The 13,719-nt window shown below is 35.9% G+C and overlaps 1 protein-coding gene across 1 annotated transcript in view; it reads right to left on the bottom strand.

Moving 5' to 3' along the window:
- The window catches only part of SEC62 (SEC62 homolog, preprotein translocation factor), a 33,576-nt gene that overhangs the window by 9,840 nt on the left and 10,017 nt on the right, over positions 1-13,719 (bottom strand). The window contains exons 3-5 of the mRNA NM_001205604.1: positions 13,337-13,442; positions 7,582-7,786; positions 7,244-7,336 (exon numbers count right to left, since the gene is read on the bottom strand). Of these exons, the coding sequence (NP_001192533.1) occupies positions 7,244-7,336; positions 7,582-7,786; positions 13,337-13,442 (404 nt within the window). The remainder of the gene's footprint in view (positions 1-7,243; positions 7,337-7,581; positions 7,787-13,336; positions 13,443-13,719) is intronic.

Below are 13,719 nucleotides of genomic sequence, written 5' to 3' on the forward strand. Positions count from 1 at the left end.
ACAGCTGAATTCTACCAAAAATTTAGAGAAGAGCTAACACACCTATCCTACTCAAACTCTTCGGGAAAATTGCAGAGGAAGGTAAACTTCCAAACTCATTCTATGAGGCCACCATCACCCTAATACCAAAACCAGACAAAGATGCCACAAAAAAAGAAAACTACAGGCCAATATCACTGATGAACATAGATGCAAAAATCCTTAACAAAATTCTAGCAATCAGAATCCAACAACACATTAAAAAGATCATACATCATGACCAAGTGGGCTTTATCCCAGCGATGCAAGGATTCTTCAATATCTGCAAATTAATCAATGTAATACACCACATTAACAAATTGAAAAATAAAAGCCATATGATTATCTCAATAGATGCAGAGAAAGCCTTTGACAAAATTCAACATCCATTTATGATAAAAACTCTCCAGAAAGCAGGAATAGAAGGAACATACCTCAACATAATAAAAGCTATATATGACAAACCCACAGCAAACATTATCCTCAAAGGTGAAAAATTGAAAGCATTTTCCCTAAAGTCAGGAACAAGACAAGGGTGCCCACTTTCACCACTACTATTCAACATAGTTTTGGAAGTTTTGGCCACAGCAATCAGAGCAGAAAAAGAAATAAAAGGAATCCAAATTGGAAAAGAAGAAGTAAAACTCTCACTGTTTGCAGATGACATGATCCTCTACATAGAAAACCCTAAAGACTCCACCAGAAAATTACTACAGCTAATCAATGAATATAGTAAAGTTGCAGGATATAAAATCAACCACAGAAATCCCTTGCATTCCTATACACTAATAATGAGAAAACAGAAAGAGAAATTAAGGAAACAATTCCATTCACCATTGCAACGAAAAGAATAAAATACTTAGGAATATATCTACCTAAAGAAACTAAAGACCTATATATAGGAAACTATAAAACACTGGTGAAAGAAATCAAAGAGGACACTAATAGATGGAGAAATTTACCGTGTTCATGGATTGGAAGAATCAATATAGTGAAAATGAGTATACTACCCAAAGCAATCTATAGATTCAATGCAATCTCTATCAAGCTACCAACAGTATTTTTCATAAGCTAGAACAAATAATTTCACAATTTGTATGGAAATATAAAAAACCTCAAATAGCCAAAGCAATCCTGAGAAAGAAGAATGGAACTGGAATAATCAACCTGCCTGACTTCAGGCTCTACTACAAAGCCACAGTCATCAAGACAGTATGGTACTGGCACAAAGACAGAAAGAGAGATCAATGGAACAAAACAGAAAGCCCAGAGATAAATCCATGCACCTATGGACACTTTACCTTTGACAAAGGAGGCAAGAATATACAATGGAGAAAAGACAATCTCTTTAACAAGTGGTGCTGGGAAAACTGGTCAACCACTTGTGAAAGAATGAAACTAGAACACTTTCTAACACCATACACAAAAATAAACTCAAAATGGATTAAAGATCTAAACGTAAGACCAGAAACTATAAAACTTTGAGAGGAGAACATACGCAAAACACTCTCCAACATAAATCACAGCAGGATCCTCTATGACCCACCTCCCAGAATATTGGAAATAAAAGCAAAAATAAACAAATGGGACCTAATTAAAATTAAAAGCTTCTGCACATCAAAGGAAACTATCAGCAAGGTGAAAAGACAGCCTTCAGAATGGGAGAAAATAATAGCAAATGAAGCAACTGACAAACAACTAATCTCAAAAATATACAAGCAACTACTGCAGCTCAATTCCAGAAAAATAAACGACCCAATCAAAAAATGGGCCAAAGAACTAAATAGACATTTCTCCAAAGAAGACATACAGATGGCTAACACATGAAAAGATGCTCAACATCTCTCATTATCAGAGAAATGCAAATCAAAACCACTATGAGGTACCATTTCACACCAGTCAGAATGGCTGCGATCCAAAAGTCTATAAGCAATAAATGCTGGAGAGGGTGTGGAGAAAAGGGAACCCCCTTACACTGTTGGTGGGAATGCAAACTAGTACAGCCACTATGGAGAACAGTGTGGAGATTCCTTAAAAAACTGGAAATAGAACTGCCATATGACCCAGCAATCCCACTGCTGGGCATACACACCGAGGAAACCAGAAGGGAAAGAGACACATGTACCCCAATGTTCATCGCAGCATTGTTTATAATAGCCAGGACATGGAAGCAACCTAGATATCCATCAGCAGACGAATGGATAAGAAAGCTGTGGTACATATACACAATGGAGTATTACTCAGCCATTAAAAAGAATACATTTGAATCAGTTCTAATGAGGTGGATGAAACTGGAGCCTATTATACAGAGTGAAGTAAGCCAGAAAGAAAAACGCCAATATAGTATACTAACGCATATATGTGGAATTTAGAAAGATGGTAATGATAACCCTGTATGCGAGACAGCAAAAGAGACACAGATGTATAGAGCAGTCTTTTGGACTCTGAGGGAGAGGGTGAGGGTGGGATGATTTGGGAGAATGGCATTGAAACATGTATATTATCATATGTGAAACGAATCGCCAATCCAGGTTCGATGCATGTACAGGATGCTCGGGGCTGGTGCACTGAGATGACCCAGAGGGATGGTATGGGGAGGGAGGTGGGAGTTCAGGATGGGGAACTCGTGTACACCCATGGCGGATTCATGCTGATGTATGGCAAAAGCAATACAATAATGTGAAGTAATTAGCCTTCAATTAAAATAAATAAATTTATATTAAAAAAAATTATGCTCAGTGAACATAAAAGATTCTATGACTCTATGCAATAATATTATTGCCAGCTCCCCACAGAGGGTCTGTAGCCCCAAAGCTGGGAACCACTGCTTTAAAGCTTACTTTATACAACAGAAATTTCATTTACAATAATTAGAATTCTGTTCATCGACCATAAAACTCTTAGTTTTATTCTCTTGGTTTTTATAAATAACAGTACTCTTCCATTTCCTGGTTCTATTTTGACCAAAGATCTTTGTTATGGTCTTTTTGATTTGGTTCCAACAATCCTCTTTTTTAACTCTGCATATTTATCCTGGAAATTGGATCTACAGATGTCACTTCTGCCATTTAGCACTCTAAAGAAACAAATTTTAAAAGACATTTCCCATCTTTAAAAGTTTGATTCCTCCAGCTCCGTTCTTTCTCAAGACTGCTTTGGCTATTCAGGGTCTTTTGTGTTTCCATATGAATTGCGAAATTTTTTGTTCTAATTCTGTGAAAAATGCCACTGGTAATTTGATAGGGATAGCACTGAATCTGTAGACTGACTGCCTCTGGTAGTAGAGTCACACAATATTGATTCTTCCTACCCAGGAACATGGGATATCCGTCCATATATTTATGTCATCTTTGATTTCTTTCATCAGTGTCTTATAATTTTCTGTATATAGTTCTTTTGTCTCCTTAGGTAGGTTTATTCCTAGATATTTTATTCTTTTTGTTGCAGTGGTGAATGGGATTGATTCCTTAACTTCTGTTTCTGATTTTTCATCGTTAGCATATAGGAATGCAAGTGATTTCTGTGTATTGATTTTGTATCCTGCAACTTTGCTAAATTCACTGATTAGCTCTAGTAATTTTCAAATAGCCAAAGCAGTCTTGAGAAAGAAGAATGGAGCTGGAAGAATCAAGCTTCCTGACTTCAAATTATACTACAAAGCTAGAGTCATCAAGACAGTATGGTACTGGCACAAGAACAGAAATATAGACCAATGGAACAGGATAGAAAGCCCAGAAATAAACCCATGCACCTATGGGTGCCTTGTTTTTGACAAAGGAGGCAAGGATACACAATGGGGCAAAGACAGCCTCTTCAAGTAGTGGTGCTGGGAAAACTGGACAGCTACATGTAAAAGAACGGAATTACAACACTTCCTAACACCATACACAAACATAAACTTGAAATGGATTAAAGACCTACATGTAAGACCAGAAACATAAAACTCTTAAGAGAAAAACACAGGCAGAACACTTGATGAAACAAATCAAAGCAAGATCCTCTATGACCCACCTCCTAGAATAATGGAAATAAAACAGAAGTAAACAAGTGGGACCTGATTAAACTTAAAAGCTTTTGCACAGCAAAGGAAACTATAAGCAAGGTGAAAAGACAACCCTCAGAATGGGAGAAAATAATAGCAAATGAAACAACTAACAAAGGATTAATCTCCAAAACATACAAGCAGCTTATACAACTCAATACCAGAAAAACAAACAACCCAATCAAAAAATGGGAAGAAGACCTAAACAGACATTTCTCCAAGAAGACAAACAGGTGGCTAACACATGGTCAATACTGCTCATTATTAGAGAAATGCAAATCAAAACTAAAATGAGATATCACTTCACACCAGTCAGAATGGCCATAATCAAAATGTCTACAAACAATAGATGCTGGAGAGGGTGTGACGAAAAGGGAACCCCTGTGCACTGTTGGTGGGACTGTAAATTGGTACAGCCACTATGGAAGACAGTATGGAGATTCCTTAAAAAAGTAGGAATAAAACCACCATATGACCCAGCAATCCCATTCCTAGGCATATACCCTGAGGAAACCAAAACTGAGAAAGATATATGTACCCCTATATTCATTGCAGCACTACTTACAATAGCTACAACATGGAAGCAACCTAGATGTCCATCGACAGATGAGGGGATAAAGAAGTTGTGGTACATATACACAATGGAATATTACTCAGCCATAAAAAGGAATGCATCTGAGTCTGTTCTAATAAGGTGGATGAACCTAGAGCCTATTATACAGAGTGAAGTCAGTCAGAAAGATAAATATTGTATACTAATGCATATATATGGAATCTAGATAGATGGTACTGAAGAATTTATTTGCAGGGAAGCAACGGAGTGAACTCTGGGAGTTGGTGATGGACAGGAAGGCCTGGCGTGCTGCGATTCATGGGGTCGCAAAGAGTCAGACACGACTGAGCGACTGAACTGAACTGAATGGAGAAACAGAACTAGAGAACAGACTTATGGACATGGGGAGAGGGGAAGAGAGGGTGAGATGATTGGAGAGAGTAACATGGAAACTTATATCACCATATGTAAAACATAGCTAATGGGAATTTGCTGTTATGTCTCAGGAAGCTCAAACAGGGGCTCTGTATCAACCTAGACGGGTGGGATGCGGAAGGAGACGGGAGGGAGGTTAAAGAGGGAGGGGATATATGTATACCTATGGCTGATTCATGTTGAGGTCTGACAGAAAACAACAAAATTCTGTAAAGCAATTATCCTTCAACTAAAAAATAGATAAAAATTTTTAAAAAGTTTGAAAGCATACGTCTTTGTACAGAATAAAACCTTAGCCTTTTTGGGAATGCAAGCACCCCATGCATGCTCAGGCTGCTTCCTTTGTTTAATAGGCCTCTAACTCCTTTGCAGTGCACCTGGAAATCTGCCAGTCATCCTTCAAGGCTCAGCTCAAGTGTCCAGGATATCCAGACCATCCTTAATCCTCTTTTGATTAGATTAACCATCCCTGATTGGTATTCTCCCATCATAACACTATCCATGTCATAATACAGTACAGGCATACTTCAGATATTCCAAGATTAGCTCCAATAATACTGAAATAATACCATTTTTTATTTTTTGGTTTTCCCAATGCATATGAAAGTTACATTTACATTATACTATAGTCAATATTAAGTGTACAATAGCATCATGTCTAAGAAAGCAATATACATACCCTAAGTAAAAAATACTTTATTGCTAAAAAATGCTAACCATCATCAGAGCCTTCAGTGAGTCTTATTTTTTTTTTTGCTGGAAGAGGATTTGAAATATTGTGAGAAACACCAAAATGTGACCCATACAAAGTGAGCAAATGTTGTTGTGAAGATGAAGTCGATAGACTCATGCAATGTAGGGCTGCTGTAACTCTTCAACTTGTAAAAACAACCAACCAACCAACCAACAAACACCAAAACAAAACCCCCTTCCAAAACACTTTATCTCTGAAGCACAACAAAATGAGGTATGTCTGGTTTGTATGCTTGCTAGACTAAAAGAGTTTTCAAGAAGAGAATTTTATCTTTTTATCATGGTATGCCCAGCACCTATAAAAATGACTTGGCATAGAGTTAACCTGATGTTTAACTGAAGGCATTTGAGCTTTCACATTAAGACAGACCTGTGGTTTTCTATTACATTGGTTCTTCAACAGGGCTTCACATCAGAATCACCTAGGGAAATGTAATACAAAACACACACACACACACACACACTCTAGATTCCATCCTAGGGATCCTCACGCAAGTATGCCTGGAATGAGCCTAGTGCACGTGTTTTCTAAAAAGCCTTCCCAGAATTTCAAGCTGACAGCTCCAAGAAGCACTAACTTTTTAAATTTATACTACCTTTGTATTAAGCATAGAAAGAAATTCACAACTCAATGGCTAGTATATAACTAAATGTTTTTATAATGGTCAAATGACTAAATTAAGTGGTCTTCATGGAGGGCTACCACCACACAAACATTCTATTAAATACATTAAAATGATTTTAAGTAAAGCATCAAGTAATGTTGAAAATTTTAGACCCTTATAGTAATGTGTCTGACTGTGAAAGGTAGAAACCAGTATGTGTTCCTCATTAACCATTCTGCTTCTTTTCCTTTTGATTGTAATGGAAACCCTGTATTTTACTGGGCAAAGGATCACTCAGTATGAAAATCATGTTTCTAAGACTTTACTGCAGGAAGTCATGACCATGTGAGTAGGTTCTGGCCAATGGAATCCATACAGAAATGAAACTGCCTGTTTTCTGGATAGTATCCTTAAAAAAGAAGCATGTCCCTCACTTTCCTTCCCTCCTTTGGATGCATATATAAGGCTGGCAGTCATTTTGGACCATGAGATAATCTTTACTAATTGCCTTACACAGGCAGAAAACTTCAGATCCACCATGGAGCTGCTGTATCTGCTTACCATCAGGTTTCTTTAATGAGAGAGAAATAAGTATCCATCTTAAGTCACTGTTATTTCTTTTTTTCTACCTATCACAGACAATTGAACATACTTCTGACTGATTTAATAAATTTTTTATAAATATAAATTCAGAGAAATTCATTTTTAAAAAGGGTAGATTTTATATCTACATGGTTAAATTTATCTAAATTACTTCTTTTCTTAGTGAAGGCATCAAAGACAATTCTAAAAACTCCTATGGAAAATTGGATTTCTACTTTTAGTAGGTACTCTCACCTCATTTCCATCCAGAAAAACTTGATCATCATGGGGCTCAAGCTTGAATTTTTTCTTGGTTTCCTTCTTTTTGGGAGTTCCAGGAGTTTCCTCCTATTAAAAAACAAGTTGAATAGAAGAAAAAGTATTTACAAACAAGCAAAAAGGAGTATGACATTCATATACTCAAAGTTTTACTATATGAGACACAGAAATCAAAATTCTCAATCATGTATTCATCAAAACCCTAATATGGTTTAAGTGGTTGCTGCATAAGATTTTAAAAGTCTTGATATGCCAGTAGTGATAACATGCATGTAATAAATTTTTTATTTTTACTTAAATCTAGTTGAAATCACCTTTTTGGATTCTTCCTTTTCACCATCTTTTTTTTTTTCTTTTTCCTTTTTTGTCTTTTCATCCTTTAGATTTTCTTTCTTGCTCTTTTTATCTTCTTCTTTTCCACTTTCAGCTTTTCCTTTCTCTTTTTCTTTTTTTATGTCTTTCTCATACTTCATTTTCATTACTTTTAGTGCCCGATGAAAAAATTGCTTCTTTAAAAGCCTTTAAAAAAAAGGTATGACATTATATTCCCTATCCATTATGTAGATGTAGACTGAAAAGCAAAAATATCAAGACCTGAATAAAGTGAACAAAGAATGACATACATTGGCAACTCACAAGAAAAATTACAACTAGTAAGTCCATGGAAAAACAGTCTATTCGAAAACTTGTGCAGTCAACCTGATTATATGAAATCTAATTTTCAACTATATAATTTAATGAGATTCCTTTAGTTTTTCTTTAGGTTCATAAGGAGTAATCAAAATTCTGCTTTATTTAAAGTCTCAAATTCAAGAGTGGACATAAATGGAATATAAATATATGGGGAAAATAAATAAAACAGTTAAATGTTAATAGATTAAAAATGTGCCCATGATCTGTTGATCCAAATTGTGTCTTCAGATGTCTTTCTTGATGTTATTTTCTTCTCTCCACGTACCTCACTACTCAGCCTGCCACTATAATGAAATATCTTCAATAATGAATAATTAAATATGCTAAGATAAGATTTCTGAACTCTGAAAACAATTCTTCACAGTATCAAGATAAAAATTGTACAAAATATTTGGCGAGACAACACTATGTGTTTCTCTCAACACATTGTTATCCCATCCACAGCAGTTTTTCTTCTAATACAATTCATGTCAGATGCTTGCTTTGTTCTTTTTTGTTGTTGTTCTTGTTTATTTGCTTATCTGATGAGTTTGGAAGCTCAGCTGAGACCAAATTAAGTCAACCTTTGTTGACTCAATCTTTTCTAATCCTACTAAAGCAACTGGGTTACGCTTATTTTTATCATCTAAAAGAAAACCTTTTCAAATCTTATGTTCCAGTTTCAGAGTTCCTCATTTGTTCCTTCATTACTGTCTTGATAAAGGATAACTATCAAAACACAACCTAGACGCTAGGTCTCACTGCCACCAGCTGGGCCTGTTACTGGTACCTATCCACCTTTCTACCTCCACTGGTGCCTGCTCCAACGCATCACACACTTGCTAACTAGACACTTCCTTCCTGGCCAAATACCACTTATTTCTGATCATTATGTTTTGCCTACCTGTGTTTTGACCTGCTTGGCTGGGCTTCTTTCTGATGCCCAATTAGGACCATCCCATGAACATTGCCAAAAAGCTTTTTCTTGTTCAGAAGAGCTATATAGCATACAATTGTGCAACTGTCTGAAATGTCCCCAAAGAATCTAGCATTAATATCTACTACACATACATATATGAATATCTGTTTACATACACACATATATGTAAACAAGTAAAAATCTGAAATGAGACCCTTAATAATTAACTACTTATGAGCAGAAAGTGCGATTTAAGAGTAGTGTTGAGTATCTGAATGAGGGGGGGAATCTTTCATTTTCATTCTACTTCAGACTTTCTTACAAAAATTTATAATGAAAATATTCTAATTTCTTTATTTTTCACTTATATAATTTCCAGATTTTCTATCAGGATCATTCATTACAATTTAGTATGAAAATGAAAATACATCTTACTCACTGTATGTTAATTGAAGAGCAGCATTTCATACTACAGTTCATATTATAGCTCTCCATATATTAAGAGTACATATGTACACATATAGATACTTAAATATATAGTCTCAAATGGTAATGTAATTATTCCTGAGGCAACATCATTAGTAATTTGCATTTTCTTCTGCATCATTTTCAAAGTCTTCTCGTTTCTTTGCGTTCTCAAAGTTTTCTTTGCTTTAGTGAAAAAAATGTTCTTAATAAAGAAATACATAATTTAAAAAATAAACCACAGAACTTTAGGAGAAAAAACAATTCTTCCCTTGACAAGCAGTTACAGAAGAGGATAGAATCAGCAGGAACATCTGCTCTGTTACTTCTGCACAGCTGCTCCAGCCCATGAGACAAAAGTTAAGATTATTAACCAATCAAATTGGTAATGAGAAATTCACATTCAGGTAGATGGGTTCAAATATCACCTCTACCACTTAATTAGCTACACAGTATTGGGTAAGTTACTTAATTTTAGTATATTTCTAAAATGGGGTATCTATTTCATAGGGGTTTCTAGAACTAAATGAGAAGCATACAGATTGTTTACCATGGTGCCTGGAATGCACGTTCTCAATGTTAGCCATTACCAGTGCTGCAGTGAAATCATTAATTTCATTTAATAGAGAAAACACATTTGGTTTATAAATCATTACATTACACCCTCATTCCATTCATTAATAAGTAGAATCATTGACTTATTCCTTGATAGAGAATGTCTACTTCAATTCACCATATGCCTCAAAAAATGAGATGACACTTACTATTGTAATAAAATCAGTGCCTCAATTTATTTAGCTTTAAACACACCGTATAGAACAAATCAACTACATAAACTGACATTTTCACAGACTACTCATACTTTCCTAACTCAGGATGTTCTATGCCCTCTGCCAGGATCAAATGTCCACTCCCCTATTATTTGCTGGGTAATCACCTATTTTATGTTTCAAAATTTTATTAAAATGTTTTCTCTGTGAGGCTATTCTTGAACTTTCCTTTCTTTCTTACGGAACACACTATATTGTAACTAGTCACAGATTTTCTCTCAGACAACAATATGTGCTTTGGAGGCAAGAGCCAAGTCACAGTTATCTCTGTATTCCTGAGGCCTGGCCTATAATAGATATTTGATATGTATTTGTAGAATAAATAAATGGATTAAAAGCAGCCTGCAAAATGCCACTAAATTGCTTATTACTTTTCTTCACCTCTTAATTTTTTCCCAGGTTTAGTAAATGTTTATTAAATGCCAGACATGTGTTTAGGACTTTAACTTATCTAACAAGGGTGAGGTTTTATTAAATGCCCACACTGAGCTAACTGCTGTGGAGTTACACTAAAGTATAGAACAGTCCTCCAACTGCCTTCAGATTTAGTCAGCAAGGGAAAAAACACACACACACACACACACACACACACACATGTAACAAATCTATTTAAACAGTTACCTTTATAAATTCTATAGAATATTAGATTAATGTAAGCTAGAGGACCCGGGGAATACTAAATACTAAAGATGCAATGTGGGGGACTTATATTGAGAGGCAGGCAGGATAGAACCACGTGGAGAAAGTGGTAGGTTATTACCAAAAGACCAGAAAAGAGGAGTGTGGTATAAGAATGAGAGTGATAAGGACATTAGTAGACTGGGGGGTTGGAGATGCAAAGTCACAGGAAGGTTAGGATGACACTAGATACAAGATTTAAGAGTCTGTATTTGAAACAGGCCATGAAGAGGCATGGAGCATACTAGAAAAGACTGTTTTGTATATCATACTATAGTTTCCTGTTTTCTTTTGTTTTTCCTCAACCTCCCTCAAGCACACTTCAGAGAATGAGACAGGACTAGTGTCTCTCTGTGGTTCTGCCTGTAGTCAGTTAGGAACCCATGAGAGCTGGTCATCATGAGGTCTCTATGGTTATTATTAGAAGTGGTTTTGAAAAATTCATGCTTCTCTATCTTAGTGCAAAAAGGACACAAAAAGCTTGATATGAATGGGAATAACATATACAACAAAAAGTGAGTGTATTGCTAGAACCATCGCCATACTCGTTTTTTTTTTTTTGCTTTTCATATAACAAAGTATCAAGTCTCCTAAAAGGCCAAGAGAAACATATTAATATTGGCTGCTTATCTTGGAGAGTTGGGCTCAGATTTTATATTAAATTTTAGTGTATGTGCTGCCAAAGCAAGCACTAATATTCAAATAATACTGACAGGTTAATCCTTCATCTTAATTTCTGTTCATTAACTGGATCATTATTTTGGAGAAGATAGTATAGTGCAGTGGTTAAGACCATGGACTACACTGCAAAGCCAGATGGCTGGATTTAGAATTTTGGCTAGCCACTTACTAGCTTTGTGACTTTGGGTAAGTGATTTAACTTCTTTGTGCATTTACAGCAGCTTCTACTTATATACTACGTATAAAAAACAAGTCTATTTTGAGGCAGGCAGGGAAATTTGCACTTTGGAATTCTAATACACAGATGGCTAAAAGGAAAATAGTGATTGCACTTCTGTTAGCTAATCCCTGCCCCAACAATGAAATTTTCATTGCTTCTGAAAGGTCCGTTAATGACTCCAGTTTTTGGCAGCTAAGAATTTTTTTTTTTTTTTTTTGGCTGTGCAGCACCACTTGTGGGATCTCAGTTCCCCAATCAGGGATCGAACACCAGGCCAATGGCAGTGAAAGCAGGAGTCTTAATCACTGAACCACCAGGGAATTGGCAGCTAAGAATTTTAATAAACATTTAACAATTCTTCAACTTTACAGCTTTAGCAGACAGACTGTGAAATTTTTTTAACAGTTTTTTAAGAGGGTTCTCATGTGGCTGCTGCTTCCCAGGTGGCTCAATGGTAAAGAACCCGCCTGCCAACACAGGAGACTCAGGTGTGATCCCTTGGTCAGGAAGATTCCCTGGAGAAGGAAATAGCAACTCACTTCACTAATCTTGCCTGGAAAATTCCACAGACAGAAGGAGCCTGACAGGCTACAGTCCTTGGGGTCACAAAGACTAAGACACAACTCAGTGACTGAGGACTTAAAATGTGGCTGCCACTTTAAATGCCATTAAGCAATATATTAGTAAATGCAATGTGTATCTCCCTACTAAATATATAAGATAATCTAAAATGTCAAATTCCCACCAATTATAAAATTCACTGTCACAGAAGCAATCTGATTTACTAACATCTTAATAAATCTGTTCAAGTAGTAAATAAACCAAAGGGGAAAACTGGGGGAGAAAAAAAACACAAAACCAGCATACTTCTTCCCAAGAGAAAAGTGATTTTTTGGGGAGGGGGGGGTCCATATCATGTGTCATGAGGGATCTTAGATTCCTGACCAAGGATGGAACCTGTGGCCCCTGCAGTGGAAACACAGAGTCCTAACCACTGGACTCCCAGAAAATGGATTTTTTTACACCATTCACCATGAAACGTTTTTCCCAAAGAAGAAGTACCTATAAAACACATGGATATGTTACTGAACTGTCTATACTTCATCTTGGAATCAAGAAAAGATAGATGTCACAGCTGCCTTGATTTCACAAGGAATACAATAGCAATCACAAACAAAACAGAAGAGTGTACCTGGCTAATGGCTCAGTGGGTAGACACACAAACAACAGGGACAACAGGCCAATTAGGAGTTCCTGACAAAGTTTTGGAAAAGACTCCCCACCTGTTTTCTCTAGAAAAGAAATAACTTTTATGTTCACAATAGGCACTGGTATATGATTTTTATTGCTGATCCCTCAGTTCAGTCAGCCTGCAAATGTACAAATTTAATAGAACACAAATAAAAACTATAAAAATATGATGGTCTAACTCCAAATAAATGCATTTCCTGAGTTACTGAAGATATCCAAGTTACACGTAAAAGTCATGCTTGAGCTACGTTGTAACAGAACTAAACGATAAAAACAGGGAAGGAGCTTTAGGACCACGGAGACCGTTTTTAAATTACTATTCACATTATCCTTCACTAAGAAATAAACAGTACCTGTTGCAGTAGTCAACCACAGACTCCCTTGTTGTAAATAAAGCTTCCTCTCCTTTCTTGGCCTTTGCCCACTTTGAATCCAAGAGGCAATCCACTGCTTTAGAAGCTAAAGAAGAAATTAATTATTCTAAATTTAGTATATAGCAGAACTTGAGTCTATCTAAATAATATTCTATAAGGCAAATTTCAACATTCCAGCATTCGAAAATAAAACCAAGTTCAACAGAAAATTTAAGTCTGACACAATCATGACAAATAGCTCAATTTGTGAAACATACTGATAAGCAGCTTTTTAAAGTAATGCTGTGAAATAAATGATAAATAAAAAATATGAACTCAAGCAATATAAATTGAGAAAATGTTCTTTAAAAAGTTCAAAATAA

This window comes from Bos taurus, chromosome 1 (assembly GCF_002263795.3).
Source record: "Bos taurus isolate L1 Dominette 01449 registration number 42190680 breed Hereford chromosome 1, ARS-UCD2.0, whole genome shotgun sequence".
NCBI classification, from domain to species: domain Eukaryota; kingdom Metazoa; phylum Chordata; class Mammalia; order Artiodactyla; family Bovidae; genus Bos; species Bos taurus.